Source organism: Nuphar pumila, chromosome 11 (assembly GCF_984573655.1).
Source record: "Nuphar pumila chromosome 11, dmNupPumi1.hap1.1, whole genome shotgun sequence".
Lineage (NCBI taxonomy): Eukaryota > Viridiplantae > Streptophyta > Magnoliopsida > Nymphaeales > Nymphaeaceae > Nuphar > Nuphar pumila.
In genome coordinates, this window is record NC_143259.1 from 6,939,944 (window position 1) to 6,963,995 (window position 24,052).

Sequence of the window (24,052 nt, forward strand, 5' to 3'; positions counted from 1 at the left end):
TCAGAAACTGAGAGATGATTATGAAACTCCTTTTGAACGTGTTGGAATCTTCCAATTTCTAAATCCAACCCATCCATTGTGTCAGTCATGGGTTTCTAATAGAAGATATAATGCCCTGACCTGTTTCTTTTCATTTACATTCTTTCCTTCACAGTTGATATAAGTTGCACTATCTCAAATATAACAATGCATTTGAAAAATCCACAATGCAGGAAATATACAATTCCCTGCATTTCCTAACCTCCTTGCAATAACATCCTACATCAAACAAGCATCAATGCCTTCACAGAATATGCATAAAAAGAGGGAGACAAAAGCACATCAGCAGGTAGCAGAATGGTTATATCCAATTGGCTCACCATTGATCCCAAGATGTTGAACATATTATCACATAAATGACAATAGAGACCATTTTTCTCTGGATTCGCAAGAAAACAAAGGAAACATAGATACCAAAATAAGTCAATGAAGAAGGAAAAAGAAACTACTGGCAGTTCAGCTCTTGGAACTCATAAACAATAGAAAGAGAATAAAATGTTCTCAATCATAAGATTGAAAAGAAAGTGGAGAAATGATCAAATGGTGGAAATTGATAATAATGTGTCACTCCTATGCAGCAATAAAAATTGTTCCCCCATGAAACGAGACTAACAGAAACGAACATTGTTTGCCAACAATACGACAGTAGGGTAAAACTTCACAAAATATCTGAAAAAACAAATAAATACAAGCAAGAGATTCTGGACAAATTCATATCCAAATTCATCAATCGTGCAATTATGAGTTTAGAAATAGAGCAACATACGCGAAGCACCAAGAAACAGAACCCAGAGAACAAAGAACAATTCACGAGTTTCTTAGCAGGCAAAGACGGACTAAAGTGATTTCTAAAACCTTTCATACCTCAACCATGGCCCGACTTGCTCCATCATCACCAGAATTTTGCGATATTCGCTGATTTCCATACACTTTCTGTTGTACGCACATTTCACGATGTTACTAACTGTCTCCACCACAAGCAAAGCAAGCTCCGGATCGCAGTTCACAGCCCTATCCGGAAAAAGACAAGGGCCACCTTCTTCAGCGTCACCAGGCCCGGCCTCCACGCCGAAAACGTTAGACCGTAGATTTGCAAGGATCACGTAGCACTGCTCCCACGCATCATCGTGGAGCTTCCATGCTTCCAACCGGCGGACGAGACGATACCTCTGCAGCTCAGCCTCAAAAGATTTCGCATTAAGGCAGGGGGAGATACAACCGAAGCAGTCGAGCGCCATCTTGAAGATCTCAAAGAGTTCTAGGGCACGGCGACGATCATCTCCGTCTGATGAAGGGTTCAAGAGGAGGTTAGGGCAAATCTTCAGGAGGCGGGAGATGACAAGGAGGAATTGCTTCGCGAACGCGCGGAGTTGCATATCCTCGGTCTCAGAACCGGTCACCTTCCCCTTCGTCTTCTTCTTCTTCTGCTTCTCCTTCTGGTGTTGCAGGAGAGGCTGAAAGAAGGCCGTGAAGTCCCGACGGAGGCCTTTGATTTCGAGATTTTCCAAGCGGGAGAGCAAGGAAGCGGCGTCCATCGTTGATCGGAGACGCGAATTAGGGCAAGAACGATAGATTGAATCGACGATCGGAATGAGAACCAGAGAGAGAGAGAGAGAGAAGCTTGCAGGGGAAGAAAGGGAGGTTTGGGCGGGAATTTGTTTCGGACCGAATTTGACGATGTGCGTTTTAGAAACACACATATAAAGCTATATTTAAAAATGCCGATATAATGCCAAAAGCAAGATATTTAAAAATGCCGATATAATGCCAAAGCAAGATATTTAAAAATGCCCCTTCTGTCAACATATTGCGTTTTTATCGTGATGCTAAAGTGAAAAATGAACGTTCTTATTGTCGATGTTTTACCTTTTGATATATGCCAAACGTTTTCTTGGGGGTTTTACCTACAGGGTGAAATTTTAATTTATCGTGAGATTTTGCTCAACAAGGTTTTCATTACAGTGAGGTTCGAGATATCGGTATGACTGGCAAATTGTTATCTTACAAGCAAACGCTATTTTCGGCCCTGTGTTCAGGGACACGACACAACGCGAGGACACAGCCCATGACACTGGAGAATATTTTGTTACTTTTTCATATTTCTTAATAAGATTCAATAATAAAAAAAAATTAAATTATGAAAAAAATAATCGATTGAATAACGAGAAAAAAAATAATCTCCCTGTCCTTGTTTTTTTTCAAATGATTTGCAAATCCGTAATTCCGTATCAAACCACATTCTCATGTCCGTGTCTTTGTGACAATGGTCAACTATTTAGAGATGCATAAATGTTTTTTGAAAGGCAAGCTGGGGTTTGAACCTGCAACGTACCAACCACAAGGAGACCTGCACTGACAGCTCCTACCAACCACTCAGAGCACCCGTTGGTCCCGACTTGGATCACATTTACATCGGCAGTTTTGATTTGAAGTGGAATTTTTATATACTTTTCCTTTTTTAGGATGAATTTTTATCGAATTTTCGTTGGTTCTTATTTTATGCCTAGGGGCTGTGGTGACATTTTATTTTGCTTCCATGTACATTTACTGCATTTAAATTATTTTTGCCATATTTTTTCACTAAAAAGACAGAAATAAAAATCCTTTGAAAATCTTTTCAAAAATCATAGGCTCACACCCAATGACCTTTTCTTATCATGGGCCAAATGTTTTAAGAAATCATGGTTTTGAACTACAATGGGAGAAAGCCATGTCTGACCTTTTTCAAAAGGCCAAGGGGCCCTTTTCTACAAAAGAAGCCTTTCTTATATGAAAGAGGGCATCTTTCCAAAGTAGAGTAAAACAAACTTATTCATAAGAAATAACGCATAGTAAATACAAAAAGTTGTCTTTCCTATCAAAATGCGGTTACACTTCCTTTTTCATGGGGAATCACTTTTCCTTATGGGAATCTCTTGGAGGGGGCGTTTGCTTGTCACGAAAAGCTAAGGCTTTCCACAAAAATGCATGCCCATTGATGTGTTTCAGCGGCGCCTACAGTGACAAGCAAAGGTGTAACAAACAAACCGACATCTCGTAGAGAAAAACTCAAATAACGTCTGCTTTGTTAACAAACTATCTCACATGGGTATGGGTACGGAGGGTACGACACGATAATTCCAAAAAAGTGAGTACGGGGGCACAATTATATATATTAAATATCACATAAATATAAAATAAATTCAAAATAAATTTAATATAATCTAAATATATATAAGATACCTAAAATATATATTATATATTGAAAATATAAAGTTATAAATTGAAAATATAATTATAAATTAATTACAAACATGTATCTATAGAGGGTAAAATGGCATGTCGAGGTGATGACGTGTCTACATGGGGACACATGTAATATCGTGCAAATTTTTCTCAATTTTAAAATTTTAATAAATGTAAAATTTATAAAATGAAGGTATTTTTATTGAAATCGGTATAATATACATATATATGTGCTGATGTAAATTGAATCTAGACATGGTCTAGGATCCATTGACTGAGACCTATATATATATATATATATATATATATATATATATATATATATATATATATATATATATATAGGGGCTGATGTCAAATGTATTTGGACATGGTCCAAGATCCATTGAACGAGGCCTATATATATACATATATAGAGGCTACGTTGTGTGGGGACACATATATGGATCTATGATCCATTGTTGAAATCCATAATCCATATGGATGTGGATAAATAAGTGTTTAAAATAAATAACGATTTTAAAATTATATACTAAGATCAAGATATATTACAATATATATGTATAAAGAGATTAGAATTAGACAAATTTCTATTTCAAAATAATTTCTTTACTTCTAAAACACATAAGGGAAGTTTCCCCCCATGGGAGTACCTGTGTGTTATATAATCTCATCAACCCCTCTCTCAAAATCAGATTTTTAAAAGAAAGGAGAGGGCTGGACAAGAGGAAAGAAAGAGCCAGGGAAAGAAAGGAAGAGAAAGAGGGAGAGTGGAAAAAAAATATAGAGAGAGAGTAAAAGGCCTCTCCGATGTCTCATCCATCTTCTTTTTCTTTCTTTCTATTTTTTGCGTATTTGCATAAAAAAGGTACAGCTTCTTCTCTTCTTCCAATAGAATGAGGGTGTAGCATGAGCTAAATCACATGGGGGTAAGAGAAACTCAAATCTGCATTTTTATGTTCTTGAACAGAAAATACAGCAGGCATATATATATATATAACCTTCGTAGTCTTTCTGCAATTTTTTGTGTTCTTGACCATGAACATGCCTATGATTTTCTTTATGCATGTCTGTGATTATTTGCATGCATAAACCTGTGATTTTGTGCGTTCTTGATCATGTCTTTGATTTTATGTATGCATAAACCTGTTGTTTTATGTGTTCTTGATTATGAACATATCTGTGATTTTTTGTATGCATGTCTGTATTTTTTTGCATGTATAAACTTGTAATTTTTTGCGTTCATGACTGTGATTTTCTGCCTGTATAAACCTGTTATTTTCAGCGTTCTTGATCATGAACATACCTACGATTTTCTATATGCATATATGTGATTTTCTGCATGTAAGCTTGTGATTTTCTGATGTTTGTCTGTGATTTTTTGCATACATAAATCTGTGATTTTCTGTGATCTTGACTTGGTTTGTAGCTTTATATATATATATATATATATAAAACCTTGATTATATTTTGCAGTATGTGATCTTGTTAGTGATCGCAACATAGATGCATACATTTGTCTGCAATCTTGATAATGTTCACAACACACACACACACATATATATATATATATATATATGTCTGTGATCTTGATAATGTTCACAGCAAAAACATATATATTTGTTTGTGATCTGAACAATGTTTGCAACATAGATTATATATATGTTTGTGATCTTGATAATGTTCACAACAAAAGTATATATAGTTGTTTGCAATCTTGACAATGTTCACATCAGAAATATATATAGCTGTTTGTGGTCTTCATAGTGCTCACAGTAGAAATATATATAGTTGCCTGCGATCTTGATAGTGTTTACAACAAAAATATATATGTCAGCAATCTAGACAATGTTTGCAGCAGAAATATATATATGTTTGTGTTCTTGAAAAGAAAGAAGTTTTGTTGCGGTCAGTTAATGAATTCGAGGATTTTTAAATGTTTTGACTTCTCTATCAGTACAGTAAGACTCATGTACATGATTTCATATGCATACAACAAATTTCTGTGATTGTACCATGAGTTGTACTGTGAACATGAAAATCTGAATATCTATGTGTGCTTCATGTTCATTGAGACTTTTACAATGTATCTTATTGTGGTAATGTAGTAACCATTGATGAGCCTTTTGAGGCCATGAGCATATGTTGCTCATGAAATGTTAAACTGTGATTTGCATTGCAAAATGATTTGTTGAAAATTTGTTTTTTTTTATATAATTACACTATTGATGCGACAGAGCAAGGACCCAAAATTGTTATTGCATGAGGATTTGCATAACAGCTATTTTGTAAAAAACCCTAAATTGATTAAGAATGGTAAAAGAGACCAAACCGTGTAATGATTTTTTTTTATAGTGTCCTCCTAAAAGGGTCGGAACCTTGGATGATGGTCATGGATTTCCTAGTGATTCACGGTAAGGTCTGTACTGTAACTATTTTTTATAAGATTCAAGAGAGAAATATTCTTCAGTGAGAATCACAACTTTCTCATGTTCCATTGAACTTTAAAAAGTGTTGTGATCGTGAAATGCAATTATAGAAAGCTAAGAAAATCCAAGGAGTATTAAATATCTCAATTTCGATAATTCTTTTGTAAAACCATCCAACAAATTTGTCTGATGGAGAAGGTAAAAAAAAAGGTGGCCTGCGAAAGAGGAAGATGGTTCCCCAACCATCTCCCTTAATCGTCGTGAATGGGGGAGGGGGGTCCTCTACACGGTGTGCCCTTCTGCCTACCCACCCCCTCGATATACAGATACTGAGAGAGAGAGAGAGAGTTTAAGAAGAAAAAAATAAGAAAGATAGAGTATGAGAAAGTGAGTTGCAAAGGAAGTGGAAGAGGGTTAATTACAAGAGCACGACACTGGCGACCACCACAGGTACATTTTTTTTCCTATTCATTCCCTCCCCTTTTGGTTCGTTTAGAAGGCCTGCAGACATGACTGTCGGCATGTTGCAGAAAAAAAAAACACACTCAACAAAATCGACAACTATGGTTGTCGGCCGACCTTGTTGTCAAGAGAGAGAGAGGCAGAGGGTCGACTACCAAAGCTTGCCAGCAACCTCTGTAGCAAAGACAGGGAAAGGTCGGGAAGGAGCTATGCCCCTTCTACCTTATACCCAACTGCCGAACCCTAAGTCGGTTTGGGTGCGACCCTGACAAAGCTAAGTAAAAAAAAAAGTCGATCGAACTGGTCTGGACTGAACCAGTCTAACTCGATCGTACTGAATTAGATCGAACCAATCTAGGTGTGAACCCAGATCGGGTCGGGTCTGACCAAGACTGACTCATTCCGATTCAGTCCAGACTAAGTGTGGTCAACGGTTTAGTACTAGACTCGAATGACCAATCCAGTTCTTACCAAATCAGACCGAGACAAGTTTGAAAGGGTCTCAGCTTCTTGTTTAGATCTAATTTGATTTTGACCAAACCAAATTTGGGTCCAGTTTGATCCAGACAGTCTGGACCGATCCAAGTTGAACCAGATTCAGACAAAAATTGGGTAGGGATCTGGTGTGGAGTAGATGGAACAATACTGGATATGGATCAAATTTAAGACTTTTTTTATTGGGTCTAGATACAGTCTGACAGTTCTGAATCCATATCAGAGTTGGATTTTGATCCAACTTATAGTTGAATGGATCAGTTATGAATTCAGATTAGAACTGGTTTTGGATCCAGTCTGATAGTTTTAGATCCTAATCAAAACTGGATATGGATAAAGTTTATTATGAATTTTGAATTTTGAGAATCCAATTAGTTTTTGAACCAAACTGAGATGGGTCGAGAGTAGGTTCAGTAAACCTAATACTCTAAACTCAGACCGAAACTTGTTTTGACCTTGGATGAGTTAGGTCAAATCATAAGAGTTGAAATGACCAAATTACCATTAGGTATACCCAATATCTAATTAAGTAAAACATGCATAACTTTACACTTCAAACTCAAAATTGAGTGAGATTTGATGTGTTGGACTTGTTTCGTAGAAGAGAATCTTTTTGTTCTATGGTTTTGGTTAAATTAGGGATATAAAAATCAAGGTCTAACGAGTCAATTTGAGAGAGATATTTTAGTAATTTTGTCAAAATATAAAATAGGTATGTGTATTAATATGAAAATATTTGTGTGATAATCAAATTCTATTGTTAGATCCACTTGAGACTCGATTGCGACTAGAGTACAACATTCATATTCGATGTAAGAGATATTATAAGTAATCTGAGTTGTGAATAAATCATATTGTGTTGCATGTTATTATTGTTGTTGTATATTAGCATGTTTAGAAATGTAGCTCTTGAATGTGAACTTGATATGTATAGAATGATCATGCATGAGTTTATTATAATGAGATGATTATATGCATACGCCAGTCATGATATATCATGCATATTAAAAAGAGATTATTTTATGATAACATATCTATGTTATAATATGCGAATATTGTGATGAGATTCTAATTATCCTGGAGTCTCTTGAATCTGGTTGTGTCATTTAAATGTTATATTGAGATTAACATGCTTAACCCCTTAAATCTCAGAGGTGGCAACCTATGGAAATGGTTACCTGGTTTGTGACTAATGTGCAACCACCATAGAGAGTGGGTCGCCAGTGACTTAATGATATAGAGACTTTACCTCATTGTATGATTAATATGATACAAAATGTGAACCCTAATATCATTTTGAGATTGAGAGTAAGATCCGTCGTTATTATTTTACAATAACACTCGTAGGAGAATGAGTGAAACACATGCTTGAGAGTAAGGCTTAATATAATGAACTTAAAATATAATATAGGTTTATATTCTCACAATATTCTCACAAAAGCTATTATAGTTAAGATGTAGCATGCACTATATCAAGTTTGAGCCTGACCTTCTGGTTAGCTACCGGTGGGGTCCCACTTGTTGTTTAACTGTAGTGCCTGGTGATTAGGGGATCACTGGAAGTGTATGGTTCATAGTTTAACCAGCAATGTATAATAAGGGTGTTCTACGCAGGTTGCTACGCCTACGGACGATTATGATCAGTATAGCCGATCTAGTGTTATAGCCTATTGTGAGTGAGTGTTTCATTGTAAAAATTAAAGAGAAAATTTAAAACATACAAATCATGTGTGGCGTATCAAAAACTAAACTCAGATTAGGGACTTAGAGCTTACTATAATTATAAGTAAAGTCATTCATTGCTTATAAATAATTTTTACTGAGTTGTATACTCACCTACTGTATAATTACAACTGTAGGTTCCAGGCATGACGTGATCAACTATTCTAACTATGCAACAAAGTATTTGTTAGTTTTATTTTCTTGTCATTGAACACTCACACTCACGTAGTTATTATTTTCATATGTTATGAATGATGAACTTTGTTAAAGAAATCGAGTTTATTAGAAAAAAAAAGACATGTTTTCTATGTGTCAACTTTATATGTTTTTCTTTTGAGAAATAATATCAACCGAACTTGGACTCTCGAGGTCCCAAATCCAGGTGTTACATCTTTCCAATTTATCCAAGCACACCTATAAGAGAAAAGAAAGGTTTGGTATTGTCATCTAACTTTTGGGTGAATTTTGCAAGACTTTTGAGGGACAATCTATAAAAAATAAAAAAATAAAAATTGAAAACTAGACGTTGTTTTCCTGTAACCCTTTATTCCACTCCCATAGGAGCTGCAAATAAAACTGTTTTCTGTTTCAAAGGGAAATCTGAGTATGAATGTTTGGGTCGTATCTGCATTTGCTTACAAGTGTAATGTTGGCGGTTGGGAAGTTTTCTCTACCGTGAGAGGTGAGAAATAGTGGTGAAAATTTCATAGCCGTACACCCATATGAATATCAAGAATTTTCAAGGAGAAAATTATGAATTTCATTTGCAGTAGGGTAGTCACAAGGTAAATAAAGAAGCAAAGCCAGAAAATTGCATTTACATCAGAGAATTCCTATTCTAGCCATTCAAATTGAAGACAAGTCTGAGTCTGCCCAAGCCGTGTGCACAAAGATGAAGAATTCTTTTATGAATAACAGCAAAACTGAAAGGCAGATTCTTTGAAAATTTTACTATTTCTCTCTAGCCAGACCAACCACCATACTGAATGTAACTGCCAATTCCATATTTCAGTCCGTTTTACCACTCACAAACATGGACTAATGCGAGATGTTGCATTTTCCCGTATACATGGCGCTGACAAGATCAGAAATGTCAACATTACACGCTAAGTGCACATTTGGTTTGCTGCACCACATGTGACTCCAAATCAAATCTGGATTCATATGAATAGGAGTTGCAGGAGGCCCCTTGTGATTCTGATTCTCATATAAATAAGAAAACTAAATGAGAGTCAGTTTCTCGCCACTTATTTTCTGATGTTTTCTTGCTGTGTCAATGAGATTCATTCTCTCGTTTGCATCATGTCTTTGATATCTGAAATGTTTTAGTCACAGTTGTGCTTTGCTATTAAAGAAGTTTTATGATAGGAAAATTGCAATAGTTTTTTATCGCAAATAAACTGTACAATTCATAAAGTTTTGGTACAAATCTCCCCAAAGTTTGCCGTTTCCAGCAGAGTTTGTTCACTTGACTCATTTTAACTCAAAAACACCTGACATAAAAAAATAAAATAGTAAAAGCTGAAAGATGAAAGCAGCATTCACTATGCTACAGTATTAGACGTGCATATATATATATATATATATATATATATATATATATATATATATATATATAATCACGGCCAACTTGTTATAATGTGAAACACTAATGTTCATTGCCTGAAAGCAGATGACATGATTTCTAATACTTGTATGTTCAACTTTCGCTTTGAAGCCAAGGGGTAGAATCTTTGTAACGTAACCTGTCCAGCATTTGGTGCTTCATTCACTATCTTGTAGGTTGTTTGAAGTAATGGAACCCTTTTACTTTTTTTTCACAATTCTAGCACCACGACTGCCCATTAAAAAGAGAGTAGCAAACTTGTTATGCTGAGCATTTTTTCAAGGTTGAAACATGAGATGAATTAGTTGGATTAGGAAAAGCTTACAGTCAGAATCTGTTGTGATCCAGTTCTCTCTCTTCATGCAGTACTCGTTGACACTGCATGCAGAGATTGAAACTTTGGCTGAGGCAAGGGATGAGTGTCTTGTGATCAGACGATCACTCCTGGTTGAAAGGGGAGAACATGCAGATGAAGCAGAACGACCAACATCATATTTGAAGCTTGGTTTGCTTGAATCTGATATCAGTTCATCTTCGGAACGGCCTCTGAGCGCCCCCCGGTTCCGAAAATGCAGAACCTTCAAAGATAAAGAGCACAACAAACTTTACCATCAGAAAATTGAGCTAAAATAGCCTGCCTATGAGTCTATTTTTTGGGTATATATATATATATATAAAACCATTAACCGAAGTATAAGCATTAAATCAAGACATTAAAAAATATCATTAAAGAGAGACTTTATGGCGATCTCAAAGGATTTTTTCGAACAGACATGATAAAATTCAGAAAATAGTAACATAAGATTTATGCCCTTTCTCATAATTATTAAAACTGTAATTTTACAGATTTTTTTTTTATTAAACGTATGTAAGAGGCTTTAGGATAGTGTGAGAGGGAATACCCATTTCTAGCGTTGGGTGGGCCTCTCCTTCTCTGGACTAAACCAAACCAAATAGATGTATTCAATCATTAAAATAAACAATATATACTTCAACGATTTCCTCTCTCTCTCTCTAAACTTGAAATTTATTGATTCTCATCTTTGGTGAATATGTATTTATTTGTTCTTCATTTTATGTAGCAAGATTTCCTTGTTTTTTTTTCCTAGAAAAAAAGTTATTGTTCAAAATCTTACGATATTTGCAAATAGTCCCTACTTAATGAGATTTTACAAATTGGTCCCCTCCTTTTCATTAACCCTTGCAAATTAGTTCTTGAGGTTAACAGCCATTTAAGGGCAAGCAAATTGATGGTTCTGCTCTCATGCGAGGACCATTTTGCAAAAACCGAATAAGACAAAAATTAATTTGCAAGAAGTGAGTAAAAATATTGTTCTACCCTCATCAAGGACCATTTTGCAGAAAAATAACAAGGACTAATTTGCACAATAAAAGAACACATTTGAGAGGGTATAATGGTCATTTTTGTTAATATGTAACCGTGATCAATTCCTAACCGTGGTTAGCTTGACGCCAACACAATGGAAGGACTATTTTGCACTAACGGTGCAAAAGACGGGGACCAATTTGCAAAATCTTTGCCGGCAGCCAGAGACTATTTCACAAAAAAAAAACATTTTCTCTTTTTGCCTTTGGCTGAAACCAGGTTAGACCATCCTAGTTGATATAACTTGATAATTGATATAGTACCCGAGTCAAACCAGGTGCATGGTGCAGGAGATAATAGACAAATGATCAAAGCTATTAATACAAAGGAACTAAAAAAAAGGTGAAAAGATCAGGTGCAATATGATTTCACAAATATTTGTGCAATAAGCACCTGATCACCCTCCATCTTGGAGAGATGGCCTGTGGGGCCCATGGCCCGATGGAGGGCAATCAAGTGCTTAATGCACAAAATTTGTGCCATGTGATTGCACCCTATCCAGACTAAAAAAAAAAGCATGTTAACCAAAGTCAGAAAGACTTGTCGGGTTCCGGCAAGGATATTCCGACGAGGCGGCAAAACCGACGGTGTCACTGTATGACAGTGGCCCTGCAAAACAAAAACAGAAACACATGAAAAAGACAGCGTACCTGATGCTGCCATTTACGGAGGTTGGAGGTCGCCGGAGAAAAGGAATCTTCAACTCAGCCTGTCCGCAGCCACCACAAGCGCATGCCTCCTTATGCAGACGGTGAGTCGACCTTTTCCCCTCTCAAATTTCTGTATTTTTGCTTTTGCTTACTGAAAGGGTTGCTTATGAGACCCTTTTATAAGCCACGAGATGGGAACGGTTGAGTAACCGTTCCCTCTGTTTTTCAGGTTTAACGGAAGGAACAGTTTATGTGGGAAGCGTTACCCACATCGTGGGTAACCACCACCAACGTAGTGGTTTAACCCAACATTCTCCCACTTGTTCCGACGATAAACCTTTTAACCAGAAAACCTTATGGGAATAACTTGATGAATAGAATGGCCTTTATATTCTATTCTTAAGGTCCTTAGTTGAATCTCTAATCCTTATGAGATTAACAACAACCAAAATGAGAATAAAAAAACTGAAAGTGATCACTTTATTTATATGCATATGTCAAAAAGAGTTTAACAATCCCATCCTCATTACATGTTCGGAATATAATCCCGGTGCTAGCCCTTTAGTAAGAGGATCAGCGATCATCTCTTTTGTACCAATATTGATAGTATGCACTAAATGATTCTCCGTCCTTTCTTTAACAACAAAATACTTCAATTCCATATGCTTGCATGACGTAGTACTTTTGTTGTTGTTCGAAAAAGGACACTGCAGCTTCATTATCACAGTAGACCTTCAGTGGCTTCCCAATGAAATCGACCACCATTAACTGTGATATGAAGTTCTTTAACCATATAGCCTGCGAAGTAGTCTCGTACAATGCAATGAATTCTGCCTCCATGGTGTGGGCAGCAGTGGTCGTCTGCTTTCCACTCCTCCAAGAGATTGCTCCCCCAACAAGTAAGAAGACGTACCCAGTAGTAGACTTTCTACTATCAAGGCATCCTCCTAAATCCGCATCTGAGTAGCCAATGACCTCGAGGTGGTCAACTTTATGATATGTTAACATATAGTCTTTTGTCCCTTGCAAGTACCGCAAGACTTTCTTGGCAGCCTTCCAATGGGGTAAACCTGGATTAGACTGAAATCTGCCAAGTACCCCTACTGCAAAAGAAATATCTGGTCGAGAACATGTCTGCGCGTACTGCAAGCTGCCAACAACTGATGCATATGGATAAGCACTCATCTGTGCTTTGTCAATATCGTTCTGTGGACAATCCTTTAGGCTCAGCTTGTCACCTTTTGATATGGGTGTAGAAGTAGGAGAACAATTCTCCATCCCATATCTCTTTAACACCTTTTCTATATAGGATCTTTGGGAGAGGCCTAGTAACCCTTTTGCTCGGTCTCGACGAATCTCAATGCCAAGAACATAAGCAGCCTCACCCATATCTTTCATATCAAAATGTGATGCAAGAAACTGTTTTGTCTCTGAAAGTAACTTAATATCGTTGGTTGCAAGTAAGATGTCATCCATATACAACATCAATATAATGAACTTACTCCCACTTTCCTTAAGGTATATACATTGATCAATAATATTTTCTGTAAACCCGAAAGTCACAATGACTTGAGAAAATTTAATATACCATTGTCGGGAGGCCTGTTTAAGTCCATATATTGATTTGTTAAGCTTACAAACCAAACAATCATTTTCAGAGAAACCAAGAGGTTGTTCCATGTATACCTCTTCATTCAGATCCCCGTTGAGGAACGTTGTTTTCACATCCATCTGATGTAGCTCTAAGTCATAATGAGCTACGAGGGCCAGAATAATCCTCATTGACTCCTTAGTTGAGACAGGAGAAAATGTCTCATTATAGTCAATGCCCTCCATTTGGGTGAATCCTTTAGCAACCAATCTTGCTTTATGTCTCTCTATGTTACCTTTGGAGTCTTTCTTGGTCTTAAAGACCCATTTACACCCTACGGGCTTTACTCCTTTAGGTAACGTGACAGGATCCCACACTTGATTTTTAGCCATAGAGTCTAACTCTTTTTTCATGGCTTCAATCCAGTGCGAAGATTGTTTGCTCTCAACAGCTTCCATAAAATTCAACGGGTCATCATCCATATCTATGAAATCACCAGGCTCCTGAAGGTACACCACATAATCAAGATGTATTGCAGATCTCCTAATCCTTGTGGATCTCCAAACAGGTCGTTCCTCAGGCTCAGATTGAACCTGATCATCCTGTTCATGCTCTTCCGCATTGTCCACAATAGGTTCACTTTGGATTTGTGCATTAACAATCGAATGATCAACCACACCATCATTAGGAATAACAATGTGGTATCTTTCGATGTTTTCCTTAACAGGTGATGAAACTGGATCCTGTATTTCCTCAAAACCAATGCTTTGAAGTGCACTTAATCCTACTGAACCATCTTCTAGGAATTTAGCCTTATCCGTTTCAACAATCTGTGGTGAGTGAGATGGACAATAAAACCTGTACCCTTTTGATCTTTCTGGATAACCAATGAAATATCCACTGGTTGTTCTTGGATCAAAGGCTTTAATGTGGGGGTTATACAGTTTAGCCTCTGCAGGACATCCCCATATGTGCATATAAGACAGTGATGGTTTTCTACCTGTCCACAACTCGTAAGGAGTTTTAGGCACAGATTTCGTAGGAACCTTATTCAAAATATGCACAGCTGTCCTTAAGGCTTCACCTCACATCTTTATGGGAAGTGTTGAATAATTCAACATAGCCCTGACCATTTCTTTAAGTGTACGATTTCTCCTTTCAGCTACACCATTCTGATAGGCACTACCAGGCATGGTATATTGAGGCACAATGCCTTCCTCTTTAAGAAATCGCGCTAATGGTCCTTCCCTTTGCCCCATCTCAGTAAACCTACCATAATATTCGCCACCTCTATCAGACCTGACTATTTTAATAACCTTATCGGTTTGTTTCTCTACTTCTTTCTTAAATTCTTTAAACATCTGAAAAACATCAGATTTTTCGAAAATCAAGTAGAGATACATATACCGTGAATAGTCATCAATAAAGGTGACGAAATATTTTTCGCCTGTGTAACAGAGGGAAAATGGTCCACATACATCCGTATGGACTATTTCTAATATCTCACTACTGCGTTTTGCACCCTCTTTATATGTGTTTGTATGCTTAGCCTTTATGCAATCAACACATGGGTCATTGTCAGTAAAATCTAGAGATTGCAAGATCCCTTCATTTACCAGTCTCTTTATTCTCTTTTCAGAGATATGACCCAACCTTCGATGCCAAAGCATGTAAGATTTATCATTCATCATGCTACGTTTATTTTCAACTAATGCGTATTCAGAAGTCAAAGACTCTTGAGTTTGGATCTTCACATTCAATCTATATAAACCATCATAAACAAATGCAGAACCGATTTCAATTGAATTTCTGAATATGAACAATTTGGAATTTTCAAACTTAAAACAATATCCAAATTTATCCAACTTTGAAATTGAAATTAAGTTTCTACTATACGATGGAATATAAAAGACATCATGAAGATCTAAAACTACGCCTGCATCCAGAGTAATTCTGCAGGTTCCAACACCCTTCACATGTGAACGCATCTTGTTTCCCGAATAGATGCTTTTCTCATGCATTGTTGGTTCCCTTCTGCTCAGGAACAGCTGTAGACAGTTGGAAATATGAACAGTAGCACCAGAATTAATCCACCAGCTATTTTCAGGAATTTGTAATAAATTACATTCATGAGAAACAAATGACAAATTACCTCTCTTTTCCAACCACTTCTTGTACTTTATGCAATCTGCCTTTATGTGTCCCTTCTTCTTGCAAAAGAAGCACTTTATGGGAGTAGAGTTGGATTGCTTATCTTGGGATGACTTATCCCCAGTTGGCTTCTTCCTAGCATTTCTCTTAAATGCATTCTTTCTTTGTCCTACTTTGGACGTATGAGAAACCATATGTGCACTCTGCACCTTCTCACCTTTCATCCTCTCTTCTTCTTCAATACACTTGGACATAAGTTCATTAAATGTCCATTCATCATTATGTGTGTTGTACGAGATTTTGAAAGGTCCGTATTCCAAGGGTAAGGACGTTAGAACTAAATGCACTAGGAAAGAATCAAAGATAGTGAGTTTCATGTCATTCAGCTGAGATGCTATGTTTCTCATCTCCAAAATGTGCTGGCGAATGTTTCCCCCTCCAGTATATTTCATAGATATCAATTTTGACATCAGGGTACTGGCTCTGGCCTTGTTTGAACTCACAAACTGTGCCTCAATGGCATTCATGAATTCCCTCACTGTTCTGCATTGTGGGATAGCACTCTGAATGTTCTTAGCTACTTTAGATTGCAAAAGCAACAAGCTAAGTCTATTCGAGCGCTCCCACTTCTCAAAAGCAATCTTTTGATCAGCAGTACTCTGATCAGTGAGGGCAGCGGGTTCATCTATCCTTAGGGCCAGATCTAAATCCATATACCCTAATGCAAATAAAATAGTTTCTTTCCAATAACTAAAATTGGATCCATCTAGAAAAGGTATGGAGCTAGAGCCATCTAAAATCACAGAACTAGAAACTGCATGATAAAAGACATGTATCAGGAAACATTCATACGAGACTAAAACTTTAGTGGAAAAAAGCAAAATAATAAAGGCCCTTGATATGCTTCTTTCCAGGCGAGTGAAGAGGGTCATCAGAGTCCTACTTTGGTAAGAGTTCCGACACACGAAACCACTTCGCCTACCAACCATATTCGGTAAAACTAAGGTTCTTGTGAAGATAGACCATCAACACAAGGTATCTTTGGATACACATGTGTGATGTATCTCGACACATTTACCTTATTCTACCCTACTTAAATTCCAAACACGATAAAACTACCTTTGGGTCGTCTATCGTTTCATGAATATAAGTACAATGTGCATATCGGCTTAGGAACTGTATGATAGTATAAAATTCATTCATGACTCACGTGTATTCAGTCACTTTGGTGACATGAAAACACTGATTCATTTAACTATCCTTAATGCTAATATGCAAAATTATATTTTAAAATAGTCCGTAAACCGAATTGACTAGACATATGACCCTTGAAATGGTTCTTAAACTGAATGAACCAGTCATATGTATCACGAACCGGTCTTAAAGCACTCTGAACCGGTCTGAAACAGCCCCGAACCGGTCATCCAAGGGTCCGAACCGGTTCAGAACCTTATGAACCGGGTCAAATATGAACAAAAGTTCATTAAAACCTTATAACCGTATGCCAAAACCCCTATATTTTCTTATATTTAAGAAAACAGGGTCTTAGTATCTCGGAACCGGTGAGAAACGGGAAGGAACCGGCCAAAAACGGCTCCGAACCGATCCCAGAAGGGGACTGAGTCAGTCCCGGATCCGGTTCAGGCCAAATAGTGCCTGGACCCTTCTGGATCCGGGTCAGACCCGACTGCAAACTGGATCCGGGTCAGACCCGGGGTTATCTGGATCCGGGTCGGACCCGGTACTGACCGGATCCGGGTCGGACCCGGTAACAAATGGATCCGGATCGGACCCGGTACTGACCGGATCCGGGTCAAACCCGATAACTGCTGGATCCGGGTCTGACCCGACTCGGATTGGATCCGGGCCGAACCCGGTAATAACCGGATCTGGGTCGGACCCGGTAACCGCTGGATCCGGGTCTGACCCGGGGTTTACCTTATCCGGGTCGGACCCGAGCGGGTCCCCACCCGAATCCCTGATCCGATCCGAATCACTTTATGGATCGATTTCAGGTGGTCGGATCCGGTTCAGAAAATGAACCCGACCCGAAAAAACAAAAATTTAGGGTCGAGTTAGGGTTTATAGAACCCCATTTCGCCCCTTTTTCAAAATTTTGCAGGGTGTTGCCGCCGCCTGTCGGCAACCAACGCCGGCGCCTGCCGACGATCGTTGCCGCCGTTCGCCGGCGAACAACGCCGCCATCAGATGGCGCCCTTCTCCGGCGAAAGCTTCTATCCGCCGGCCAAAACCCGATGCCACAGAAGATTGCTGAAAATCCGGCGACTCAAAAATTCGTCGTCGACAGCTCCTGCAGCCTCCTAATGGCGGATGATGAAGAAGACGCCGGCGGAAACCTTGCCGACCGGAAAACCCCCTCAAAAAACCAGAGGTAAGTCCTTTTTTTTTATATAGTCGCTCACCGGCGACAGTCGCCGGTGCCGGCGACAGGCGCCGGTGACCAGCAGCAGGGTCACCCTATGGTGACCTGCGTTTCTGGTCAAAACCGGAGCACACCCCGCAGCGGAAGCGGGGTGTGGGCCCATAACCCAATGTCGGGTTCCGGCAAGGATATTTCGGTGAGGCGGCAAAACCGACGGCGTCACTGTATGACAGTGGCCCTGTAAAACAAAAACAGAAACACAGGAAAAAGACAACGTACCTGATGCTGCCATTTACGAAGGTTGGAGGTCGCCGGAGAAAAGGAATCTTCAACTCAGCCTGTCCGCAGCCACCACAAGCGCAGGCCTCCTTATGCAGACGGTGAGTCGACCTCTTCCCCTCTCAAATTTCTGTATTTTTGCTTTTGCTTACTGAAAGGGTTGCTTATGAGACCCTTTTATAAGCCACGAAATGGGAACGGTTGAGTAACCGTTCCCTCTGTTTTTCAGGTTTAACGGAAGGAACAGTTTATGTGGGAAGCGTTACCCACATCGTGGGTAACCACCACCAACGTGGTGGTTTAACCCAACAAGACTCGCTTGTCAACTTGGTAAAGGGTCAAGTTGCATATCACACACAAAGTTTCAATGAGTCCATACAGTGAATTTGGCTGTCATTTTTTATTCACTTTAGTCACGAACTATCATAAACAAATTAAAATATTGCTAGTGGCAACTCACCTTCCATCGTTTGCTTCCTCCCTGCTTATCAGAATTGGATGCTGCTGCCCAACGTAGTAGCTCCTTCATCTTAGACTCTGCTCTTCTCTTCTCTCCCTCCTTGCGAGAGTTCCTCTTTGGGCATTCATTTCCACATTTCATGTCAGTTAAGCAAGGTGCACTTGCATCACACAGGGGCAAAACCTTGTCACCAACATGACAAAAATCTGCAATATAGTTGTGGCCCATTGCCACATTAATCAGATATGTTTTCATTGGCATGAACAGATGCTTCAAGGTCAGTGTGTTGTAGAAGTTGGTTTGATGATCGAATCCCTCCCGCAGAAATATGTCCAATGAGTTCTTGAACTTCGCTTCTTCTGCCTTTTCCTCTTCTTCGTACCCTTCTGAGTTCGTAGCTACACCGGCCTTGTTAAATAAAACTATATCCCTTGTTCTTGCATCTGATAAAACTACAACAATGTCACCAAGGTCACTCTGGTTAATTGCCTAGCAAATGTGGTCGTTCCACTTTGTTTTATTAGTGAACGGATGAAAGACAAAGAGCTAGTAAAGCAAAATTCACTATATTGCTGTCTTTCACTTAGGCATATTGCACTCATTTCATGTTGATGAGAAATAGTAGCCAAGTTTCTGGCTATGTCACTACACACAGTGTAAGGAAAAGTTTGCACAATTAGGCCTTTACTTGGCATTCACAATGAAAAAGGTTGAACAGCTAAAAGTTAAAGTCGAAATAGAGCAGAGGGTCTTTGCTATAACACACCTGTTAGAGTTGCCTTTCTCCCATGACTAGCTTCTTTGTGGTGATCATGTGCTACCTTGAGAAGCCATTGAAGGATCTATACCCAAGAGTTTTTGAGTTTACACATAGCTTAAGAGAAAGAAAAGAAAGATGTAAACAAATGTAGGTAGTTGCAGTACCTGCATGTTGTTCAATTTGTTATATAGGATTGATGATTGAAGAGGCAGTCAACAAGACAAAGCGACTGCTATTTCTATCCTTATTATATACAAGGAGAGCAATGAGATTCCGGTCTCATGAACTAGCTTTGACTGATCTAGATAGTGTAAAGTTCTGAAGAATTGAATTGGCCAACGAATCTCCTTGTAGTTTATATAAGTTTCCCATGTGGGGTTCAGATAGACATGATCCATAAAAAAATGCATATTTTGTATCTAGTGTTTTAGACACCATGTGTGGGCACATGGGTGACCCACCAGCTGACTTCATTTTCATTGGGCCTTTGCCTTATTTTAGGCAACACCATATACGGTTACAGTTTATGATCCAAGGGCAGACTAACCTACAGAATCAGCTGTGAGGTTCTATCAGCACCATCCATTCACAAACAGAGATCCAGATGGGGTATTGGACCCAAGATTTGCACCTGATCAGCAATCTCATCGATAATATGAGGGTCCTATTGTACAACTTAGCAACTCTATGAATGGTGTGGATGGGATTGGCAACATTGGTGCAGTAGGCTACTCTAGATAATCACACAGTAACAGAATATAGTGATATTTAAATAAATCTCATAAAATTGAAAAAATCCGTAAATCTATTGTTTAAGTGAATAGATCATTAATTTGTTTTTTATCGCAAAATCTTAAAAGAAAGAAAGTTCTTATTCAAGTTTTGTTTAATTTTCTTTTTTCATGTTTCTGAAAAATTTAAATCATTTTGATTCTTAACTGGGAATTTCCATACAACTTAAAATTGGCTTTTCGAACTTTTGTCACCATGGATCAACATCCTTCAAGTTGAAAATATATTTTCCATCTCAAAGTTTGCTTATGTAATGGAGGAGACGTGTCTCAGCAATGTCCACTCCACTATTCCCAGTAAATGGGCAGATCTCATTGGGTAGAGCATTGCAAGGCCGTCACTTTTGGTGTGGTTTGCTTCACTTTACAAGAACAACCAAGTACAGAATAGGCGTGACTTGCTGGCATTCTATGTGCCTCATGTGGATCTGAGGTTTAGTACCTAGCCATGTTTGGGAAGTCGATACAATTAAATCCCGGAATCTACACTCTTCCTCACCAATTGGGCAAACAGGTTGTTGGCTAACTTTGCCTATTTTGCATAATATCTGGGCCTTGTTGCACGGGGTGCACCAAATTCTGGAATGTTTCGAAGCCTGTAATTACTTGAGTTGCTTTCTTGCTTGAATTGGTGGAAGTGTTGCATAATGTAGACATTGATGACAATCCCTGTTATGGTTGGTGATGCATCTCACTGGCAATTAAAATAGGGTGTAGATGTTCTACATGGGGTTGTTTGATCCCCCGTCCCCATGCAATTTCGGATAGAAATCGCGCTGGGAATGGGGGATATAACAAACTAAGAACGGGAACGTTAAGAAAAAAACCCAGGGGAGGGGTCCCCCAACTCTCTCTCTTGTTGGGTTTCCGTCCTTTGTGGCTTTTATCATTTGGAGGATTTTTCAGAATACGACCTTGGAGGTCTCTGCGACTATTCATATTCCCCTTACATTAAATGCTATTGTTGTCAACTTTTAAATAGGGAAAATGGACTGTGTGCGTAAATAGCCTTTGTAAGAAAAGCAGCAGAGTGCTTTTCCTTTTTAACAGTCTTGTGCGTTTTCAGCAGAGGGGGAACAACTGCTGTGTGTGGTAACAACTATTATGAACAAAAAGGCATCCAAGTGTTTTTCTGCAGTAGTCTTGTGTGTGAAGTGACAACAGAGTGTGTACGTGTGGTTTTGCTAGTAAGGACTGCTTTTTCACTTCTTTTGGGCTGCTTGGTTGATGTGTTTTTTAGAACATTCGGTGATGTCTTTTCTCTTATTTCTTGCTACACTTTGTGTGTTTGTAAGGCTTATGCTTTTTGGTATTTGTAATCTCTTGATTGATAATTATAGAAGGAGCTGACCTATCGGTCGCCGTGGACGTACCTCTCCTTTTTATTTATGTTGTTATCTTTATATTGCTTTAATCTATTTACACTTGGAGAAATGCATTTTTCTCAATCTCTCTCTCTCTCTCTCTTGCAACCCGGTGACAAGGCTAACAACGAGGGATGAGGCAGCACCGAGGGTCACCGACGCTGGTGGCGAGGCTGCCGATGAAGCCTCTTCCCCTTCTTCTTTTTTCTTTTCCCTTTTCTTTTTTCCTCTCTTCTTCATTCTTCTTCTTCTTTGTTTTTTATCCTTTTTTCGGTTCTCGTTCTTCTACCTTTTTTTCTTTGTTTTCTATCTTTCTCTCTACCTTCATCTTCCTTCTTTTTCTTAAGAATTTGAATCAAATTTATTAAATGAGGGCTTTTTTTAGCTAATTTGATTAGGTTTTTTTCCTTTGATTAGGGTTTTGAATAAAAAAGATTTAATTAAAATTTTTTATAGTTAATTTGATTAGATTTTTTATTTATTTAAGGCTTTGAATCAAAATTTTAAAATTAAGACTTTTTATAGTTAATTTGATTAGGATTTTATTTGATTTGATTATTTATTTTCTTGCATTTTAAGGTTTTATGATTTAATAGGGTATGATAGTTTGATTTTTATAGTTAATTTGATTTGAGGGTTTTGATAATTTTATGTTAAACTTTCATAATGAGATGTAATATGACATTGATTAAATCATTTATATATAAAAAATATCACTTCTTAATTTTCTCAAATTACTCAAATTTTTAAAAAAAATTTAATTTTTAAATTCAATTCTATATTCATATTCAGGGCTAAACTCTATAATGTGTTTGTTAAAACATTCATATGGTTGGGGCAGATCGAGTGGTATCTTCCAAAATGAAGTTATCCAACTCATTATCCTTGTATATTAATATTGTTCACACATAAGGTAAAACAAACATGGACCAAGGAGCATAACTTCTTGTACAGTCGAAATAAACATTGACCTTAAGTACAGCTGTTATAGAATAGACAAAACGAGTTCGGCCTGTTATGTTTGTTCCAATCTTTGAAAAGTCATCAAACAAGCCCTATATCCCCACGTACACAAAAAATGGACAATTGCCACAATGTCTTCCTTTGGTCGGTAATGCATTTTATTGTGGTTGGTAGTCTACATCAAGTCAATTCAAACAAGTCACTTCACATAGTTTCTGAATGTACTTCACAAACTCCTAGTTACAAACCACAGCAATTTTCAAGGGTCCCACAAAAAGAATGTGCGCATATTATTAGTCTTGTGTGTGGATGCTGCTATGCACACATTCTTCACTGAGCCCTAAATCATAGCTAAGCCCCCTTGGAGTGTGGATCACTTCAGTGGTCCCACAACACCTTTAATGACAAATTGAACATACTATACGCCTATAAACGTTGTCCATTTCCCATGGACTTGGTTGTTTTTATCATTCAATTTAGTCCAAAATCACCTTCACATTGATTGCCACACAATTAGATGGCAAGGTTGATCCATCTTGGTGCTAGGTTTGGTATCCATTGGGTTCAAATCCCACAGGAACTGAATCCAAGCCTGATCATTAGAAAGATAAATCCTACATTTTTGCTTTTGGTTTGATCCCTCAACTTCGGTGCCACATTTCCTAGGTCAAACTCCTTCACTTGGTTAGCCATTTGGGAGGTTGATAAGATGGGAGAAGGTTTTAGTCCTTTGTTTATCACCAAAAACTGAGTTAACAAATGGATCCGACCCGACATAAAAATGTGTCTAATGGAGCTGGGCCTGGTCCGACACACTTCTGATGCCGGATCCACTTCCATATAACCTGGCCAAGGTTTCGGCCTCACTCAGTGTATACGAGAGATCTCAGATACATGATCCGAGATCCCACCTTTGAATCTGCTTGGATCTTGGCATGTGGCCCACACGGGCCACACCACATCAGGGAGTCTCACTTCAGCTTAGATCCTCAGATCTGAGTTCTGAGGGTTTCAAACGCTTTCTAAGGGCATGTTTGATACACGGGACACACCCATGCGGGTATAGGCCGGTCCCTGCCCTGGCGCTGTCCTGCATTTGATATGCATGGACAATACAGGATGCGCTGCATCTTGTGTAGTGTGTTTTCAACATTGCTGCGTGGGACGTGCCACTGGTGAGTCCAAGACAAACTTTGCGTGTTCTGTCCGTGAGGCATGTGCAATGCAAACACGTACGCCCTAAAAGAGAACCCTTGGTCCTTTCATGGTTTATTGATCCACGATAAGGCAACCTT

The 24,052-nt window shown here is 38.4% G+C and overlaps 1 protein-coding gene across 1 annotated transcript in view; it reads right to left on the reverse strand.

Annotated features, from left to right (window-relative positions):
* ESP (separase) overlaps positions 1-1,574 on the reverse strand; it is a 52,420-nt gene extending 50,846 nt beyond the window's left edge. The window contains exon 1 of the mRNA XM_089981437.1: positions 904-1,574. Within this exon, the coding sequence (XP_089837563.1) occupies positions 904-1,574 (671 nt within the window). The remainder of the gene's footprint in view (positions 1-903) is intronic.
* Positions 1,575-24,052: the final 22,478 nt, after the last annotated feature.